The sequence below is a fragment of the Acipenser ruthenus genome, unplaced genomic scaffold (genome assembly GCF_902713425.1).
Source record: "Acipenser ruthenus unplaced genomic scaffold, fAciRut3.2 maternal haplotype, whole genome shotgun sequence".
Classification (NCBI taxonomy): domain Eukaryota; kingdom Metazoa; phylum Chordata; class Actinopteri; order Acipenseriformes; family Acipenseridae; genus Acipenser; species Acipenser ruthenus.
In genome coordinates this window covers 20,206-41,122 of record NW_026708641.1, presented here as the reverse complement: position 1 = coordinate 41,122, position 20,917 = coordinate 20,206, and the positions used below count along the sequence as shown (strand labels likewise).

The 20,917-nt window shown below is 44.8% G+C and overlaps 1 protein-coding gene across 2 annotated transcripts; it reads right to left on the bottom strand.

Annotated features, from left to right (window-relative positions):
* Positions 1-1,893: 1,893 nt before the first annotated feature.
* On the bottom strand, positions 1,894-20,459 carry LOC117409872 (butyrophilin-like protein 2). Of its 2 annotated transcripts, XM_059021482.1 has the most exons (6): positions 19,958-20,450; positions 13,891-13,967; positions 10,653-10,729; positions 8,397-8,744; positions 5,686-5,965; positions 1,894-1,971 (listed from the first exon to the last, which is right to left on the bottom strand). In XM_059021482.1, exons 3-5 carry the CDS (start codon positions 10,723-10,725, stop codon positions 5,838-5,840), a joined length of 549 nt encoding a protein of 182 aa, XP_058877465.1. In that variant the 5' UTR covers positions 10,726-10,729; positions 13,891-13,967; positions 19,958-20,450; the 3' UTR covers positions 1,894-1,971; positions 5,686-5,837. The 2 variants fall into 2 exon arrangements, with proteins under 2 accessions (XP_058877465.1, XP_058877466.1); XM_059021483.1 differs by lacking the exon at positions 10,653-10,729 and having other exon boundaries at positions 19,958-20,459.
* Between the last annotated feature and the right edge of the window lie 458 nt (positions 20,460-20,917).

The window sequence follows — 20,917 nt, the reverse complement described above, 5'->3', positions numbered from 1 at the left end:
AGCTTTGTACACAGCTAGCAAGTTCATTTTATATGAGATTTTACACTAGACAAGAATACTGCGCTGACTTGAGATTTGACTTGAGACTTGTTGTCAACTCTGACCACACCAGACTCAACCAAACCAGGTTGGAGCTCTTCAGTCTCTTGCTCCGCTCTTCTATCTACAGCGCTGTGAGTCCATCACCCTGGCTCCCCAGGGGCTTCTTCCCTCTCGCTTTCAGTTTCTCCTACAGTCGTCTTGCAGTTCTTCACAATATGCTCTTACGGCCACATTTAAAACATTTCATTGTTTCAGAAGAACAATGTATTCGCTACCATCCACCCAGAACCTGAAAGCTATAATTAGCCCTCCATTCAGGTCGTTCAGAAGCTTATATAACTGTCTTCTGAAAGAAACTACATGCTTTAACTCAGGGGATTTACAACCCAGAGGAATCATTGTAATGCTTCACATTATTTTTCCATGACGGCTTAGCTCTCTCACTGTAAGTTAGTTTTTTTCAGAAAAGGAGAAATATTCGAAAATTATTATTTTCCTAGCGGGAGCCACAAGAGGCAGAACAGACACTAACACTCCATCAATAACCAAACCTTGCTGAACAATTTCCAAAACTATAGTTTCATTTCTCAGGAACACGACAACAAACTTGTTCATACATGAAGCCGACTTGATATTCTCACACTGGATTACTTTTCCAAGTTCGACCACACATTTCTCAACAGGGACAGGACACATTCACTACAATTTTATACCATTTCTCTGTGTAATATTTTCAGAATTGGGACTTGATCCGCTAGGGACCCCCCCCCCCCCCGACTTTGGCCATCACGGCTGTTATTTTTATAAAAGACCCAAATATTAAACAGTTTCTTTTTACCCCTCACTCACTCTGAGCTCTACACTCTGCACACGCAGAGGAGAACCCCTCACTCACCCTGAGCTCCGCACTCTGCACACACACTGCAAGCACTCCCGACAGACACAGTGACAAACAGACAGCATAAGTAGATAGATGGACAGATAGATAGACAGACAGAAACATTTACAGTAATTCTACAAATAAAGTTATGAAAACAGTTCTTACCAAGTTCCTTACGAAGGTGCTGAGCAGCTAAAAAAAATGAATCAGACAGAACAGTGTGTGGTTATTTCAGCTCCAGTACAGATTAAAATGAATCAGACAGAACAGTGTGTGGTTATTTCAGCTCCAGTACAGATTAAAATGAATCAGACAGAACAGTGTGTGGTTATTTCAGCTCCAGTACAGATTAAAATGAATCAGACAGAACAGTGTGTGGTTATTTCAGCTCCAGTACAGATGAAATTGCAGTATGAAAAACACAGCCATTTAAATGAACAGGATGTCCATGTGAAAATGAATCTGCTATCTGTGAAGTATATGAAACATACAAACTAAAATTGCTACAATTTTCAACATCCCTCCATAAGGAAATATTTATATTATATAAGCCTGTGTCCAAAAAAAAAAAAAAACTTTTTATAAATTTAAATTTGAATTTAGAGGGTTCTGGAAACAATAAAATAACAATTGCAATGTATAAAAACAATTATATTTATTATTATTTACTTATTATTTATAATGATTTCTAGTGAAATGTCTGTATTTCTGGTCCAGGGATGTCTTTATTTATGGGTGTGGTAGTTTAAGATACTGCTGCAGAAACCTGGAATGGGTTTTTCAGCATCTCTTCATTAAGTGCTTTACTTACCCATAGGGCTCAAGCTTTCTCTCCATGGCTAGAAGAAAAACAGAACAGTCCATATTATTGTAAACCTGTTTGACATGTTTAAAATGCACAGAGCGATATGAAATGCCTCATGATAATGATAAAGTTCATACCATCCATTCTTCTCCATTGATCACCAGCAGAGGAATGGCTCCAATACTGAGAGCTAAAGTCAAGAGGAAAGCCACAATCCATCCAGAGACTCCTGGGAAAAAATCACCTGGAAAACAACACAGCAGCTCAACACACTGGAACACACACACCCCTCCCAACACTGAGACACCCCCCTCATAGTGAGCATTCCACACACCCCTCCCAACACTGAGACACACCCCCTCATAGTGAGCATTCCACACACCCCTCCCAACACTGAGACACACCCCCTCATAGTGAACATTCCACACACCCCCTCCCAACACTGACCACACCCCCTCATAGTGAGCATTCCACACACCCCTCATAGTGAGCATTCCACACACCCCTCCCAACACTGAGACACACCCCCTCATAGTGAGCATTCCACACACCCCTCCCAACACTGACCACACCCCTCATAGTGAGCATTCCACACACCCCTCCCAACACTGACCACACCCCTCATAGTGAGCATTCCACACACCCCTCCAACACTTAACCACACCCCTCCCAACACTGAGCCCACACCCCCTCATAGTGAGCATTCCACACACCCTCCCAACACTGAGCCACACCCCTCATAGTGAGCATTCCACACACCCCTCCCAACCCTCATAGTGAGCATTCCACACACCCCTCCCAACACTGAACCACACCCCTCATAGTGAGCATTCACACACCCCTCCCAACACTGACCACACCCCCTCATAGTGAGCATTCCACACACCCCTCCCAACACTGACCACACCCCTCATAGTGAGCATTCCACACACCCCTCCCAACACTGACCACACCCTCATAGTGAGCATTCCACACACCCCTCCCAACACTGACCACACCCCTCATAGTGAGCATTCCACACACCCTCCCAACACTGACCACACCCCTCATAGTGAGCATTCCACACACCCCTCCCAACACTGTCCACACCCCTCATAGTGAGCATTCCACACACCCCTCCCAACACTGACCACACCCCTCATAGTGAGCATTCCACACACCCCTCCCAACACTGAGCCACACCCCCTCATAGTGAGCATTCCACACACCCCTCCCAACACTGACCACAACCCTCATAGTGAGCATTCCACACACCCCTCCCAACACTGACCACACCCCTCATAGTGAGCATTCCACACACCCCTCCCAACACTGACCACAACCTCATAGTGAGCATTCCCACACACCCCTCCCAACACTGACCACACCCCTCATAGTGAGCATTCCACACACCCCTCCCAACACTGAACCACACCCCCTCATAGTGAGCATTCCACACACCCCTCCCAACACTGAGCCACACCCCCTCATAGTGAGCATTCCACACACCCCTCCCAACACTGACCACACCCCCTCATAGTGAGCATTCCACACACCCCTCCCAACCCTCATAGTGAGCATTCCACACACCCCTCCCAACACTGACCACACCCCTCATAGTGAGCATTCCACACACCCCTCCCAACACTGAGCCACCCCCCCTCATAGTGAGCATTCCACACACCCCTCCCAACACTGACCACACCCCTCATAGTGAGCATTCCACACACCCCTCCCAACACTGAGCCACCCCCCCTCATAGTGAGCATTCCACACACCCCTCCCAACACTGACCTCACCCCCTCATAGTGAGCATTCCACACACCCCTCCCAACACTGACCACACCCCTCATAGTGAGCATTCCACACACCCCTCCCAACACTGAGCCACACCCCTCATAGTGAGCATTCCACACACCCCTCCCTACACTGACCACACCCCCTCATAGTGAGCATTCCACACACCCCTCCCAACACTGACCACACCCCTCATAGTGAGCATTCCACACACCCCTCCCAACACTGACCACACCCCTCATAGTGAGCATTCCACACACCCCTCCCAACACTGACCACACCCCTCATAGTGAGCATTCCACACACCCCTCCCAACACTGAACCACACCCCTCATAGTGAACATTCCACACACCCCTCCAAACACTGACAACACCCCCTCATAGTGAGCATTCCACACACCCCTCCCAACACTGACCACACCCCTCATAGTGAGCATTCCACACACCCCTCCCAACACTGACCACACCCCCTCATAGTGAGCATTCCACACACCCCTCCCAACCCTCATAGTGAGCATTCCACACACCCCTCCCAACACTGACCACACCCCTCATAGTGAGCATTCCACACACCCCTCCCAACACTGAACCACACCCCCTCATAGTGAGCATTCCACACACCCCTCCCAACACTGAACCACAACCCTCATAGTGAGCATTCCACACACCCCTCCCAACACTGACCACACCCCTCATAGTGAGCATTCCACACACCCCTCCCAACACTGAACCACACCCCCTCATAGTGAGCATTCCACACACCCCTCCCAACACTGAGCCACACCCCCTCATAGTGAGCATTCCACACACCCCTCCCAACACTGACCACACCCCCTCATAGTGAGCATTCCACACACCCCTCCCAACCCTCATAGTGAGCATTCCACACACCCCTCCCAACACTGACCACACCCCTCATAGTGAGCATTCCACACACCCCCTCCCAACACTGAGCCACCCCTCATAGTGAGCATTCCACACACCCCTCCCAACACTGACCACACCCCTCATAGTGAGCATTCCACACACCCCTCCCAACACTGAGCCACCCCCCTCATAGTGAGCATTCCACACACCCCTCCCAACACTGACCTCACCCCCTCATAGTGAGCATTCCACACACCCCTCCCAACACTGACCACACCCCTCATAGTGAGCATTCCACACACCCCTCCCAACACTGAGCCACACCCCTCATAGTGAGCATTCCACACACCCCTCCCTACACTGACCACACCCCCTCATAGTGAGCATTCCACACACCCCTCCCAACACTGACCACACCCCTCATAGTGAGCATTCCACACACCCCTCCCAACACTGACCACACCCCTCATAGTGAGCATTCCACACACCCCTCCCAACACTGACCACACCCCTCATAGTGAGCATTCCACACACCCCTCCCAACACTGAACCACACCCTCATAGTGAACATTCCACACACCCCTCCAAACACTGACAACACCCCTCATAGTGAGCATTCCACACACCCCTCCCAACACTGACCACACCCCTCATAGTGAGCATTCCACACACCCCTCCCAACACTGACCACACCCCCTCATAGTGAGCATTCCACACACCCCTCCCAACCCTCATAGTGAGCATTCCACACACCCCTCCCAACACTGACCACACCCCTCATAGTGAGCATTCCACACACCCCTCCCAACACTGAACCACACCCCCTCATAGTGAGCATTCCACACACCCCTCCCAACACTGACCACACCCCTCATAGTGAGCATTCCACACACCCCTCCCAACACTGAGCCACACCCCTCATAGTGAGCATTCCACACACCCCTCCCAACACTGAGCCACACCCCATCACAGTGACCATTCCACACACCCCTCCCAACACTGACCACACCCCCTCATGTTGAGCATTCCCCCCCCAATATATTTGATTCAGATATTGACTGGTCCACTAGTTCTTGTGTTTGATTCAGATATTGACTGGTCCCACTAGTTCTTGTGTTTGATTCAGATATTGACTGGTCCGCTAGTTCATGTGTTTGATTCAGATATTGACTGGTCCACTAGTTCATGTGTTTGATTCAGATATTGACTGGTCCACTAGTTCATGTGTTTGATTCAGATGTTGATGCTCCATCATGATGACTGTAATCTATGGTCAGTGTCAGTCAGGCTCAATCCACAAACATGTGATACTCACTGGATATGTGGAGTTGGATTCCCAGTCTGGTTTGGGTGTTTTACTTCTAACCAGACAGGAGAACACGTTGGACTGCTGTTTGATTTTGATGTAGCTGCTGACACTGAGGAACCCCTGACTGTCACTCTGCACGGTTGTGTTGGACAGTGATGTCACATCGTTTCCATCCTGTCTCTCCAGATCACTTCAGGTTCAGGACTCCACTCCTCTGATCTGCACACCAGCTGGGTCTGCTCTCCTTGTGTAGAGTCCATAGAGATTGAGGGCTGGGTCCCCAGAGCTGTCAGGGAATAGAGACAGTGAGACACACACAGACAGACTGTCAGGGAATAGAGACAGTGAGACACACACAGATAGACTGTCAGGGAAGAGAGACAGTGAGACACACACAGATAGACACTCCAGCCAGGTCTGTGCTCCTTGTGTAGAGTCCTTAGAGACAGATTACACACACCGGGGAATTACGCAATTACGCGCACGTGTAATTTTACGCATGAAACGTATCACCCTGCATAGGCGCGTAATATTAAATAATATCTCTACTAACAGAGAAGGACAGGGAAAAAATGTTGGATCACAGTCAATATAAAGGGAACATGGATCGATTTTATTATTATTTATTTCTTAGCAGACGCCCTTATCCAGGGCGACTTACAATTGTTACAAGGTATCACATTATACATTATTTTTACATACAATTACCCATTTATACAGTTGGGTTTTTAATGGAGCAATCTAGGTAAAGTACCTTGCTCAAAGGTACAACAGCAGTGTCCCCCCACTGGGGATTGAACCCACGACCCTCCGGTCAAGAGTCCAGAGGCCTAACCACTACTCCACACTGCTGCCCTAATTGATTTTGCCAGAAAATGCAATGACAAAGGTCCCATGGTGCAAATACATCAGCAAAAGATTTTCTTTGCTTTGCACACTGCGAAGGTGGCACCGATGCGATCCAGAGCTCTAATCTGAAAACATTCACTTCCAGAAATTCAGATACATCAATGCAGTAACAAATACAGCTGATGCTGAGCACAGCACCTCGCTGTGTAATCTTGTCTTGTTCAATCAGAGGCGTTCTCTTTTGGAAGACAAACTGAAAGAGCTGGTGTTCCTTTATTACAATCTTTGAATTTAGAAAGACTTTGTGTTAAGAAACAAATCCAGTGTATTCTATTAGTATTTTGATATCCAGTATGAGAGAAGAATCCAATACAACTGCACAACGCTTTTCAGTGTTATAAATCAAACCCTGACTTTGACATCGATTATCATGTAAATTCTAATGACGGTTATCGATCATTAGAGTACAAATGCTTTAAAAAATAATAAAAAAACTTCCCTCACAGTAACAGTTTAAGAGACAGTAAGTCCTCTTTTTATCGAGCATGGTATAAAAAACTCATTCAAACAAATCCTGATGTTTTAAGACATGTTTGATAAATACATTGCCATTTAAATATAGCACTCTCCAGTTGTCACATTCCTGCCGTCACTTCACCTTGTTTTGTGTAAAATCTAAACCCCCACAAAAACAAAACCACTGTCCAAAGGAGAAAAAAAAACTACATTAACACCATGGCCTATTCACATGGAAATAAGTCTCTATCTCATTTTTTTTAATTTGCTGTTGAGGTTAAAGTTTATGAATGACGTAGCCCAGCTTCTGGTGAATGCAGCAGTCCCTGGACAGTGTGCCAAAGCTGCAGAGATGCATTTCACTTTTTGCTGTCATTAAAACTTTACATGACTTTGCATAGCCTCTTAGATTTGCATTATCTTCAGTGAATACAACTATAGCATAATTTTTCCAAACAGTACATTAGAGGTAGCTTCCCTTTCCTGCAACTGAACTTTCCACAGCGACACATTCTCCGGCTGATCATTTTCGGTTTGCGTCTCCATACTTGAATATGTAGAAAATTTCATACATGGATGTGGATTTATTATTAACTGACTTACTGCCCACATCGCAACCAAGACATGTAGAATCTCTCTTTCATACATGATGTACAGGCCTAATCAATCTGCTTCATGCTGTAGAGAGCCACGTGCCTGACAAGCAGGTTGCGTTCTGGTATTTAACCAGAAACAAACAACAACAAAAACAAACCTTCCGAAACAGCGGCCCGTGACAGCGTGGTAATGTTAAATATTATTAGATTCACTCGAGACAGACAGCTGCAGTTGGGACTGATTTTAAACAAAATAATATGTATAAAATAAATTAATAAAAGCAGGTTACTCTTGATCTCTGCAGCATCACCCTGTATTTGTTCACAGACGCATATTCTCAATAGCTTTTAGAAGCAACAACACAGATTACGTTCTTGACAGTAAGTTAATATAACAAGACACGTTTTTAATTTCATGGAATATTCGATTTCATTAGATACAGATAGACTGTCAGGGAACAGATACAGTGAGACACACACAGATAGACTGTCAGGGAATAGATACAGTGAGACACACACAGATAGACTGTCAGGGAATAGAGACAGTGAGACACACACACAGATAGACTGTCAGGGAATAGAGACAGTGAGACACACACAGATAGACTGTCAGGGAATAGAGACAGTGAGACACACACACAGATAGACTGTCAGGGAATAGAGACAGTGAGACACACACAGATAGACACAGCAGCCAGGTCTCCAGGATATGGATGTGTTATTTCAGATGAAAACACATTGCAATTCAGCACTGACCTCTGACTATCAGTTCAGTCTTTCCTTGCCCATACCAGACTCCATCAGTGGCAAAGCAGGAATAGACCCCGCTATCAGAGGGACGGAGGTTTCTCAGGTTCAGAGAGAGAATGCCATCCTCCAGCCCCAATCTAGAGAGAGCAGTGCGGCCCCGATAGTCACTGTCCTGAACATCTGTGCGATCCCTTCGATCTTCATATAAATGAACTGGGATCTTGAAGTTCTCTCTGTACCACCTGACTTCCATGTCCACAGCACCGAGACTGGGGGTGATGTGACAGGGCAGGACGACATCTTCACCAGGAGAGGTGATGAGGGGCTGATCAGAGCCAACAACAGAGCTGCCATCTGAAAAACAAAACACTGGCAATTAGAAACAAACAAGCATTTACTCAAACAGTACCCTAGTAGAAGAAGAAGCAGCAAACAGCTATGAGATATGAGCTATAAGCTGTGACCCTGGGACTTCTACACTAAACATCCAGCTATGAGATATGAGCTATAAGCTGTGACCCTGGGACTTCTACACTAAACATCCAGCTATGAGATATGAGCTATAAGCTGTGACCCTGGGACTTCTACACTAAACATCCAGCTATGAGATATGAGCTATAAGCTGTGACCCTGGGACTTCTACACTAAACACCCAGCTATGAGATATGAGCTATAAGCTGTGACCTTGGGACTTTTACACTAAACATCCAGCTATGAGATATGAGCTATAAGCTGTGACCCTGGGACTTCTACACTAAACATCCAGCTATGAGATATGAGCTATAAGCTGTGACCCTGGGAGCTCTACACTAAACATCCAGCTATGAGATATGAGCAATAAGCTGTGACCCGGGGACTTCTACACTAAACATCCAGCTATGAGATATGAGCTATAAGCTGTGAGCCTGGGACTTCTACACTAAACATCCAGCTATGAGATATGAGCTATAAGCTGTGACCCTGGGACTTCTACACTAAACATCCAGCTATGAGATATGAGCTATAAGCTGTGACCAAGGGACTTCTACACTAAACATCCAGCTATGAGATATGAGCTATAAGCTGTGACCCTGGGACTTCTACACTAAACATCCAGCTATGAGATATGAGCTATAAGCTGTGACCCTGGGACTTCTACACTAAACATCCAGCTATGAGATATGAGCTATAAGCTGTGACCCTGGGACTTCTACACTAAACATCCAGCTATGAGATATGAGCTATAAGCTGTGACCCTGGGAGCTCTACACTAAACATCCAGCTATGAGATATGAGCTATAAGCTGTGATCCTGGGAGCTCTACACTAAACATCCAGCTATGAGATATGAGCTATAAGCTGTGACCCTGGGACTTCTACACTAAACATCCAGCTATGAGATATGAGCTATAAGCTGTGACCCTGGGACTTCTACACTAAATATCCAGCTATGAGATATGAGCTATAAGCTGTGATCCTGGGAGCTCTACACTAAACATCCAGCTATGAGATATGAGCTATAAGCTGTGATCCTGGGAGCTCTACACTAAACATCCAGCTATGAGATATGAGCTATAAGCTGTGACCATGGGACTTCTACACTAAACATCCCGCTATGAGATATGAGCTATAAGCTGTGACCCTGGGACTTCTACACTAAACATCCAGCTATGAGATATGAGCTATAAGCTGTGACCCTGGGACTTCTACACTAAACATCCAGCTATGAGATATGAGCTATAAGCTGTGACCATGGGACTTCTACACTAAACATCCAGCTATGAGATATGAGCTATAAGCTGTGACCCTGGGACTTCTACACTAAACATCCAGCTATGAGATATGAGCTATAAGCTGTGACCCTGGGACTTCTACACTAAACATCCAGCTATGAGATATGAGCTATAAGCTGTGAGCCTGGGAGCGCTACACTAAACATCCAGCTATGAGATATGAGCTATAAGCTGTGACCATGGGACTTCTACACTAAACATCCAGCTATGAGATATGAGCTATAAGCTGTGACCCTGGGACTTCTACACTAAACATCCAGCTATGAGATATGAGCTATAAGCTGTGACCCTGGGACCTCTACCAAAGAACCAGTGCACTGTTAGTAAGAGGTGACTGAACTGGCTAATTGAACTACAATTCCCCTTCCTATAAAAACAGGACATCTCTGAACTTGTGATCTTGCATCTCAATGAATCTGTCCTGTTGAAATATTTTCAGGTTAGCATTAGTGGTGTGTCTCTTCATCAGTTTCATTTCTACAGTCCCTCACCTCTCTGTGTAGAAACAGCTGGTAGCAAACTCAAGACAATGAGACAGGTCCTCCCCAGGAATCTCATCTTCATTTCCCTGGAAAACAACACAAGTGTTTGAGTGACAGTGACTGCTTTACGATATCCTCAGTAAGGAAAGAGAAAGGGGGGTTGGTGCTACACTGGGATAGATGTTATGGTATCCTCAGTAAGGATAGAGAAAGGGGGGTTGGTGCTACACTGGGATAGATGTTATGGTGTCCTCAGTATGGATAGAGAAAGGGGGGTTGGTGCTACACTGGGATAGATGTTATGGTATCCTCAGTATGGATAGAGAAAGGGGGGTTGGTGCTACACTGGGATAGATGTTATGGTGTCCTCAGTATGGATAGAGAAAGGGGGGTTGGTGCTACACTGGGATAGATCTTATGGTATCCTCAGTAAGGAAAGAGAAAGGGGGGTTGGTGCTACACTGGGATAGATGTTATGGTATCCTCAGTAAGGAAAGAGAAAGGGGGGTTGGTGCTACACTGGGATATATGTTATGGTATCCTCAGTAAGGAAAGAGAAAGGGGGGTTGGTTCTACACTGGGATAGATGTTTGCTGGTAAACTGTAGATCTTGTTTGATGATTTATCTGTTACTGTTTGTGTTACTGACCTTAACCAAGTAGTTTACTAAAATACCATTTAGATATGTGGTCTATATGATTGCTGTGATATTATATGAGAACTGCCTCGCCAATTAATTGTGAATATTTATATACATGATATTGGTGCTGTAGAGGTGTGTATCTTCTCTATTAATTGAGCCTTTGGCAGCTATTACAAAACTACTGATCTGGGTATTTTAGATTCAGTGCATTTGTCTACAATTGTATACTTGTGTGGCAGTGTGGAAATGCAAAAGCCCTGCCAGGCATGTGTGGGTGTGTGGGGGGTGGGGGCGGGGGAGATAGCCGGGAGGGCGGAGTATTGGTGTGTGTGGGGGGGGATATTGAGTGGCAGGGAGGGAGTTAAAATCCTCCCTGCAAAAACAACTGGGAATGTGCCTGGAGCCACAGGTGTATAAATAGGGTGATCACAGGTGTTAGTTAGTAAGGATAGGATTGATGTTGGTGTTAGAGGTGGAGGTGCGTGTTCTGTGTTCTATATTCCTTGTTCCATGTTCCGTGTTGTGTTCTATTTACATCCATGTCTGTGTTTGTTTGCGTCTCCGTAAGTGTTTTTGTAGACTTTTTGTTCTGGCCCTTGCGTCGGTTATTTTGTTAAAGGGTTCATAAGGACCTTTTTATTTTATTGTGTTACATGTTCCCATGTGTTGCTACAACTGTTTACATAAGGTGCTGGAGAAACCGCCCCCTCATCAAATATGTAATCATGGAACTATATAAATACCCTCTTTCATCTAGTCCCTCATCGTTCAGTGTTTGTTTGGTCTCCTCCTCCTTCATCGATCAGTGTTTGTTTGGTCCCCTCCTCCCTCATCGTTCAGTGTTTGTCTGGTCCCCTCCTCCCTCATCGTTCAGTGTTTGTTTGGTCCCCTCCTCCCACATCGTTCAGTGTTTGTCTGGTCCCCTCCTCCCTCATCGTTCAGTGTTTGTTTGGTCCCCTCCTCCCTCATCGTTCAGTGTTTGTTTGGTCCCCTCCTCCCTCATCGTTCAGTGTTTGTTTGGTCCCCTCCTCCCTCATGGTTCAGTGTTTGTTTGGTCCCCTCCTCCCTCATCGTTCAGTGTTTGTTTGGTCCCCTCCTCCCTCATCGTTCAGTGTTTGTCTGGTCCCCTCCTCCCTCATCGTTCAGTGTTTGTTTGGGCCCCTCCTCCCTCATCGTTCAGTGTTTGTTTGGTCTCCTCCTCCCTCATCGTTCAGTGTTTGTTTGGTCCCCTCCTCCCTCATCGTTCAGTGTTTGTTTGGTCCCCTCCTCCCTCATCGTTCAGTGTTTGTCTGGTCCCCTCCTCCCTCATCGTTCAGTGTTTGTTTGGTCCCCTCCTCCCTCATCGTTCAGTGTTTGTTTGGTCCCCTCCTCCCTCATCATTCAGTGTTTGTTTGGTCCCCTCCTCCTTCATCGTTCAGTGTTTGTTTGGTCCCCTCCTCCCTCATCGTTCAGTGTTTGTCTGGTCCCCTCCTCCCTCATTGTTCAGTGTTTGTTTGGTCCCCTCCTCCTTCATCATTCAGTGTTTGTTTGTTCCCCTCCTCCCTCATCGTTCAGTGTTTGTTTGGTCCCCTCCTCCCTCATCGTTCAGTGTTTGTTTGGTCCCCTCCTCCCCTGCCTTCACCTTGCACCGTGTCTTGTCCAGGGGGAAGGTGGCCTCGGGTGCTGCTTGTCCTGCCCGCTGGAATTAGTTTAATCTAACTCATATATTTAATGGATTATAGTTTTGCCAGCACAGGGGTGGCTAGCGAGCTCCAATGGGCAAGACCATGGACCAAATTCAAATAACAACGTAATCATTTACAGGCAGGTCTGTCTGTCAGTTCAATAAATCATTCATTTCATTCCATTGGTGGCTGTCTCCTTTCTGAAATATATTACACATGAAACTGACTGACATAACGTAAATAATACCAAAAAACATGAATCCATATTTAGCTGTCTGTTCAAAGATTGAGCTGCTCTAAGAAGGGAATAATCCTGCACACTTTCAGCAATGCTGCACTTTGTACTGTACATCGAACCAGCACTGCTAAACACACCCCACTTTATAGTGTAATAGAGCTATAAAGACTGAAACAAATATACAGGCAGTCGTAAAAGATGCACTCTGATTGCTTAGTCACTTTCCATGTTAAACTGTGACAATATCAAGCACAAAGTCACACTTCTGAACTGCATCTTAAACACGGACTGCCTCATATGGGTTTATATAGAAATCATAGCAGCTTTGCAGGTGAAAAACATCATGAGAATAAAAAGGATCTCATTTACATTTCATCACAATCACTTCAGTGTCACCAGCGTAGCAGCAGCCTGCCTGTGTATCACAGTTAGAACTAGTGATCCTGGGCCTTCTACACTAAACATCCAGCTATGAACGCTGGTGCATTAGACCTACTGGTCCGGAACTCAACCAAAGCCCCAGTGCACTGTTAATAAGAGGTGACTGAACAGGCAAATTGAACTACAATTCCCTTCCTATAAAAACAGGACATCTCTGAACTTGTGATTTTGCATCTCAGTGAATCTTTCCTGTTGAAAGATCTTCAGGGTAGCATTAGTGGTGTGTCTCTTCATCAGTTTCATTTCTACAGTCCCTCTCACCTCTCTGTGTAGAAACAGCTGGTAGCAAACTCAAGACAATGAGACAGGTCCTCCCCAGGAATCTCATCTTCATTTCCCTGGAAAACAACACAAGTGTTTGAGTGAAAGTGACTGCTTTACGGTATCCTCAGTAAGGAAAGAGAAAGGGGGGTTGGTGCTATACTCTATTAATTGAGCCTTTAGCAGCTATTACAAAACTACTGATCTGGGTATTTTAGATTCAGTGCATTTGTCTACAATTGTATACTTGTGTGGCAGTGTGGAAATGCAAAAGCCCTGCCAGGCATGTGTGGGTGTGTGGGGGGGTGGGGGCGGGGGAGATAGCCGGGAGGGCGGAGTATTGGTGTGTGTGGGGGGGGGGATATTGAGTGGCAGGGAGGGAGTTAAAATCCTCCCTGCAAAAACAACTGGGAATGTGCCTGGAGCCACAGATGTATAAATAGGGTGATCACAGTTGTTAGTTAGTAAGGATAGGATTGATGTTGGTGTTAGAGGTGGAGGTGCGTGTTCTGTGTTCTATATTCCTTGTTCCGTGTTCCGTGTTGTGTTCTATTTACATCCATGTCTGTGTTTGTTTGCGTCTCCGTAGTGTTTTTGTAGACTTTTTGTTCTGGCCCTTGCGTCGGTTATTTTGTTAAAGGGTTCATAAGGACCTTTTTATTTTATTGTGTTACATGTTCCCATGTGTTGCTACAACTGTTTACATAAGGTGCTGGAGAAACCGCCCCCCTCATCAAAAATGTAATCATGGAACTATATAAATACCGTCTTTCATCTAGTCCCTCATCGTTCAGTGTTTGTTTGGTCTCCTCCTCCATCATCAATCAGTGTTTGTTTGGTCCCCTCCTCCCTCATCGTTCAGTGTTTGTTTGGTCCCCTCCTCCCACATCGTTCAGTGTTTGTCTGATCCCCTCCTCCCTCATCGTTCAGTGTTTGTTTGGTCCCCGCCTCCCTCATCGTTCAGTGTTTGTTTGGTCCCCTCCTCCCTCATCGTTCAGTGTTTGTTTGGTCCCCTCCTCCCTCATGGTTCAGTGTTTGTTTGGTCCCCTCCTCCCTCATCGTTCAGTGTTTGTTTGGTCCCCTCCTCCCTCATCGTTCAGTGTTTGTTTGGTCTCCTCCTCCCTCATCGTTCAGTGTTTGTTTGGTCCCCTCCTCCCTCATCGTTCAGTGTTTGTTTGGTCCCCTCCTCCCCTGCCTTCACCTTGCACCGTGTCTTGTCCAGGGGGAAGGTGGCCCTAATCATTTACAGGCAGGTCTGTCTGTCAGTTCAATAAATCATTCATTTCATTCCATTGGTGGCTGTCTCCTTTCTGAAATATATTACACTTGAAACTGACTGACAAAGTAAATATTACCAAGAAATATGAATCCATATGTACCTGTCAGTTCAACGATTGAGCTGCTCTAAGAAGGGAATAATCCTGCACACTTTCAGCAATGCTGCACTTTGTATTGTACATCGAACCAGCACTGCTAAACACACCCCACTTTATAGTGTAATAGAGCTATAAAGACTGAAACAAATATACAGGCAGTCGTAAAAGATGCACTCTGATTGCTTAGTCACTTTCCATGTTAAACTGTGACAATATCAAGCACAAAGTCACACTTCTGAACTGCATCTTAAACACGGACTGCCTCATATGGGTTTATATGGAAATCATAGCAGCTTTGCAGGTGAAAAACATCATGAGAATAAAAAGGATCTCTTTTACATTTCATCACAATCACTTCAGTGTCACCAGTGTAGCAGCAGCCTGCCTGTGTATCACAGTTAGAACTAGTGATCTGATTATCAGCAGCCTGTCTGTGTATCACAGTTAGAACTAGTGATCTGATTATCAGCAGCCTGTCTGTGTATCACAGTTAGAACAAGTGATCTGATTATCAGCAGCCTGTCTGTTTATCACAGTTAGAACTAGTGATCTGATTATCAGCAGCCTGTCTGTGTATCACAGTTAGAACTACTGATCTGATTATCAGCAGCCTGCCTGTGTATCACAGTTAGAACTAGTGATCTGATTATCAGCAGCCTGCCTGTGTATCACAGTTAGAACTAGTGATCTGATTATCAGCAGCCTGTCTGTGTATCACAGTTAGAACTAGTGATCTGATTATCAGCAGCCTGTCTGTGTATCACAGTTAGAACTAGTGATCTGATTATCAGCAGCCTGTCTGTGTATCACAGTTAGAACTAGTGATCTGATTATCAGCAGCCTGTCTGTGTATCACAGTTAGAACTAGTGATCTGGTTATTATTTCTTGTTGTTATTTGTTTACCAGGTAGCTTTCCAGTACCTGCAGTATGAGTCACAATGATACAAATACAAGAATAAACCAATCCAGTGAGAGAAGCTGGTTGAAATGGCTCTCAGTGTGTGTTGCAGTGCATGGGTTAGGGTTAGGGTTATAGAGAGAAGCTGGTTGAAATGGCTCTCAGTGTGTGTTGCAGTGCATGGGTTAGGGTTAGGGTTATAGAGAGAAGCTGGTTGAAATGGCTCTCAGTGTGTGGAGCAGTGCATGGGTTAGGGTTAGGGTTATAGAGAGAAGCTGGTTGAAATGGCTCTCAGTGTGTGGAGCAGTGCATGGGTTAGGGTTAGGGTTATAGAGAAGCTGGTTGAAATGGCTCTCAGTGTGTGTTGCAGTGCATGGGTTAGGGTTAGGGTTATAGAGAGAAGCTGGTTGAAATGGCTCTCAGTGTGTGGGAGCAGTGCATGGGTTAGGGTTAGGGTTATAGAGAGAAGCTGGTTGAAATGGATCTCAGTGTGTGGAGCAGTGCATGGGTTAGGGTTAGGGTTATAGAGAGAAGCTGGTTGAAATGGCTCTCAGTGTGTGGAGCAGTGCATGGGTTAGGGTTATAGAGAGAAGCTGGTTGAAATGGCTCTCAGTGTGTGGAGCAGTGCATGGGTTAGGGTTATAGAGAGAAGCTGGTTGAAATGGCTCTCAGTGTGTTGCAGTGTATGGGTTAGAGTTATAGAGAGAAGCTGGTTGAAATGGCTCTCAGTGTGTGGAGCAGTGCATGGGTTAGGGTTAGGGTTATAGAGAGAAGCTGGTTGAAATGGCTCTCAGTGTGTGTTGCAGTGCATGGGTTAGGGTTAGGGTTATAGAGAGAAGCTGGTTGAAATGGCTCTCAGTGTGTGGAGCAGTGCATGGGTTAGGGTTATAGAGAGAAGCTGGTTGAAATGGCTCTCAGTGTGTGTTGCAGTGCATGGGTTAGGGTTAGGGTTATAGAGAGAAGCTGGTTGAAATGGCTCTCAGTGTGTGGAGCAGTGCATGGGTTAGGGTTAGGGTTATAGAGAGAAGCTGGTTGAAATGGCTCTCAGTGTGTGTTGCAGTGTATGGACAATGGCAGGACACAGTATTTATTCATTGTGATTGTAAGCAGAGAGCCTGTGGAGGCTGGCCTAAGGCCTGTCGGATGTAAGTGAATCAGAGGCAAGTCCAGTCGACCCACTGCTGAATAATAATCAGAATCAGAACCAGAATTTCACTAACCTTTACTATGCTGTGGATCCCACAAGGACAGCAAGACAATTAAAAGAGAAACTCTACCCCACACGTTTCAAACTCTCTGCTGCATATTATTAAAACAACAATGATAATAATAATAATAATAATAATAATAATAATAATAATAATAATAACCCTTCATCTGTAGGTAAGCCAGTGTAAATTTCATATCTTCCACAACATGGATTCAGCCCCATAGCATGAAAGCCACTGTATAAATGAAAGCTGTACGACTTTTGAATTTTAAAATGAATTCCTGTCTGACTTTTTAACAAAAAAATGGCTAATATACAGTGGTATTTAATGAGAGAACAGAAGAAAGAAACCTCTGAGGTAAGCAGTAACACGTTATTCAAAAGCCATCTGAAATCACCAAGCAAGTCTCACTGAGCATGTTTATATATATATATATATATATATATATATATATATATATATATATATATATATATACATATACTGTAATGAAGTGGCCACTGGTCATATGTGAAAAATAAAGTACCCCAACAACTTTTTAAAATGAAAACAGGACAGTGCAAAACAAAACAAACAAAAGAGAACCCCTACCTCCCTTTGGAGTACTGCCTATACTTTAAAAAAAAAAAAAACTAACTATAACCAGGTGGCTAGACCATTTACCGGTAATACAAATACTTAATCTGCTTTATGTTTTAACTCACAATCCACTTCCTGACTTTCTCCAAACTCCCACACCCAATAACCCACCTGAGGTTCATTTATATCTCGGCCAAGATCAGACGCAGCTGATTGGCATTTCCCATTATCTTTAATTAGTCAGTGCATTATTCAATTTAGGATGTCTTTACCAAGATGGCTCCCTATTGCCTTCAGTCATAGTAACATGGAGTGTCCTAGCCTAACCCCAGGGTCCTAAAGCGTCCAACTTTTTGTTAGGATAGTACACTCCCTTACTATATATATATATATTATATATATATATATATATATATATATATGCAACAGTGAAACAGCAGCATCTACTTATTAAACTAAATATCGCCTTATAAAACTGACTAGTGAGGATGCAATGTTTAAATTAGACACAACAGATACATCTCACCCCTACCCTCCGATTTCAGAAACATATTTAAAACACAATTAAAATCTCTGCTGCTCTCTGCTGACACACCCGTTGGGTTTTCAAACACGGTCGGGTTCGGTATTGAATTCTATTGAGCTCGCCGCGGCACTGCGCAAACTGACACGGAACTCGTTTAGTCCACGTGTCATCTAATGCTGGTTTACAATCGAGGGAAATGATGCCATCGGTGTGAAAACAGCCTCAGAAATGATTGGTCAGCTTGTGGTTGAAGGCACACCCTGTCGTGGGTTATTTCATACCTACAATATTTTGACATAGTGTATTTCATCAATAAAATCATAATTTCTGTATTTCTCACTTCATTTGTCTTAAAATGACATATTAAGCTTAACGACAAAAAGATTGGCAGACTTTTCTATTTAAGTGTGAGTTAAGTGTACCATAACCTAAAAGTTAACTTGTTATTGTCTCTGTAATGTACACCACGCTGTTGTTTAAAGAGATCCGCATGTCCACACATGTTCCGGGGAAAGAGGAAAACGCTGTTGAAAGAAAACTATCTTGCAGAATGCACAGATATGCTTTTGTTCAGTGGTCTCATTTCATTTCATAGGCTACCTCGAATGCTGCTCACTTCATCCGAAAGTGAGTTTTAAATGCAGCACCGGTGTAGCCGGCTCTATCACAACATTATCAACGTCATCTTCACCCTCACTGGACTGTTTGAGTTCACTGCTGTCACAGCCGCTAACGCTGCAATATTCGCTGCTCAGTATACTGTCATGCAGGCATGATGCTGTCTACCAGAAACTCCTGCAAAACTAACCCCATTGCAACTTTAACATACCGATCAATAAGACCTAACTTCCGCCTCGCAGCGCCACAGAAAAGCGCTCGGCTTATTGAACGCGTTTTCAAAACGATTTGCACCCCTGCCAGGGCTGAACCCCACCCAGCACCTTTTCTTACTAAATATCTCGTTTATTCAAATACGAGAGTTAAGAACTTTCTATTCAAGATTCATGAACACACAGCGTCTGTGTCTGTGTTTGACTTCCTTTCCTGCCAGCACGAAGCGAGTCAGATCACTCTTCCCTAGCAGCAAATGACACTGCAGCCAGCGAATCATTAGGTAGCTTTGTGTTCTATATTCACAAGCGACACGATCACAGTACAAGTTACATTACCACAATTCATACAGCTCAGTTCTCAGCGTTTTCTCTCTCAAGTGCAATTACACCATGTTTTGTGTGACAGGACGATGTCATTTCCACTGTTACACAGCTAGTACACATCCTCAGAAATGGTGTGTGGTTAGTTTCGCTCCATTATAAAATGCAGAGTCGGTGCCCGCAGCTGCAGTAACAGTGATCCTGTCGCAGTAGCCATGTTAAACCCCACCCAGCCTGTCAGAGTGCGTGTCTGCTCTGAACCACATGTTCACTTTCTACTCCATTCCTTGAACACAGCAGCGTGCTCTAATGTCCTGCTTACCTTTAGAAAAGCGAGCCTGTCTCAGCGCTCCTCACATCGGGACACAACACGGGCGGGTTTGGAAAGCGCTTACTGTGCTCCTGTGTGACTGGCTCGCTGAACGACTTGTGATTCATATCGAAACTGAAAGTGTTCTTCCTCTTTCCTCCACGTCCCGGGAAAACTGGGATTGTTCTCACACTTCATTTTTCGTTCCGGTCAGAAACAGTAAAATTGTTAACTCGTCCCGGTTTTGCTATTGTTTTATTCACATTTTTATAAGTACTAAACTGTAGCGGTGTGCTCAGCAAGTGACAGCACAGTCATTTATTATAGAAAAAATATAGAGAGAGACATTTATAGATTACTTGTTTAATCATTCTGATTGTGTGTTTAATAATTAATATTCGGTTTCACTTCCAGGACCATGGCTATTTTCTATTAACACAACCATTGTTATAACTCATTTTAAACACACACACACACACACGTATATATATGCAGTCATTAGGGTTAGATGTCACACTGTATTGATTTAGATATTCAGGTTGGATACTTCGGGATCCTTATTGAGAAGTCAGCGGAACTCCAGCGTTTCTCCGACCCAGCGAAGGAAGCGTTTGTCCCGGATAACCCCTCCCGTGATGAGCGGCGCTGCCATGACAACCGATGACATCACCGCACAAGACACAACACTCCGAGTCATTTTTTAAAATTATTTTTTATTATTATTTATTTCTTAGGGCGACTTACAATTGTTACACAAGATATCACTATTTTTACATCCAATTCCCCATTTATACAGTTGGGTTTTTACTGGAGCAATCTAGGTAAAGTACCTTGCTCAAGGGTACAGCAGCAGTGTCCCCCACCTGGGATTGAACCCACGACCCTCTGGTCAGGAGTCCAGAGCCCCTGACCGCTACTCCACACTGTATTACAGGAATACAGTATTAATACAGTATCAACGCTTTATTGTTT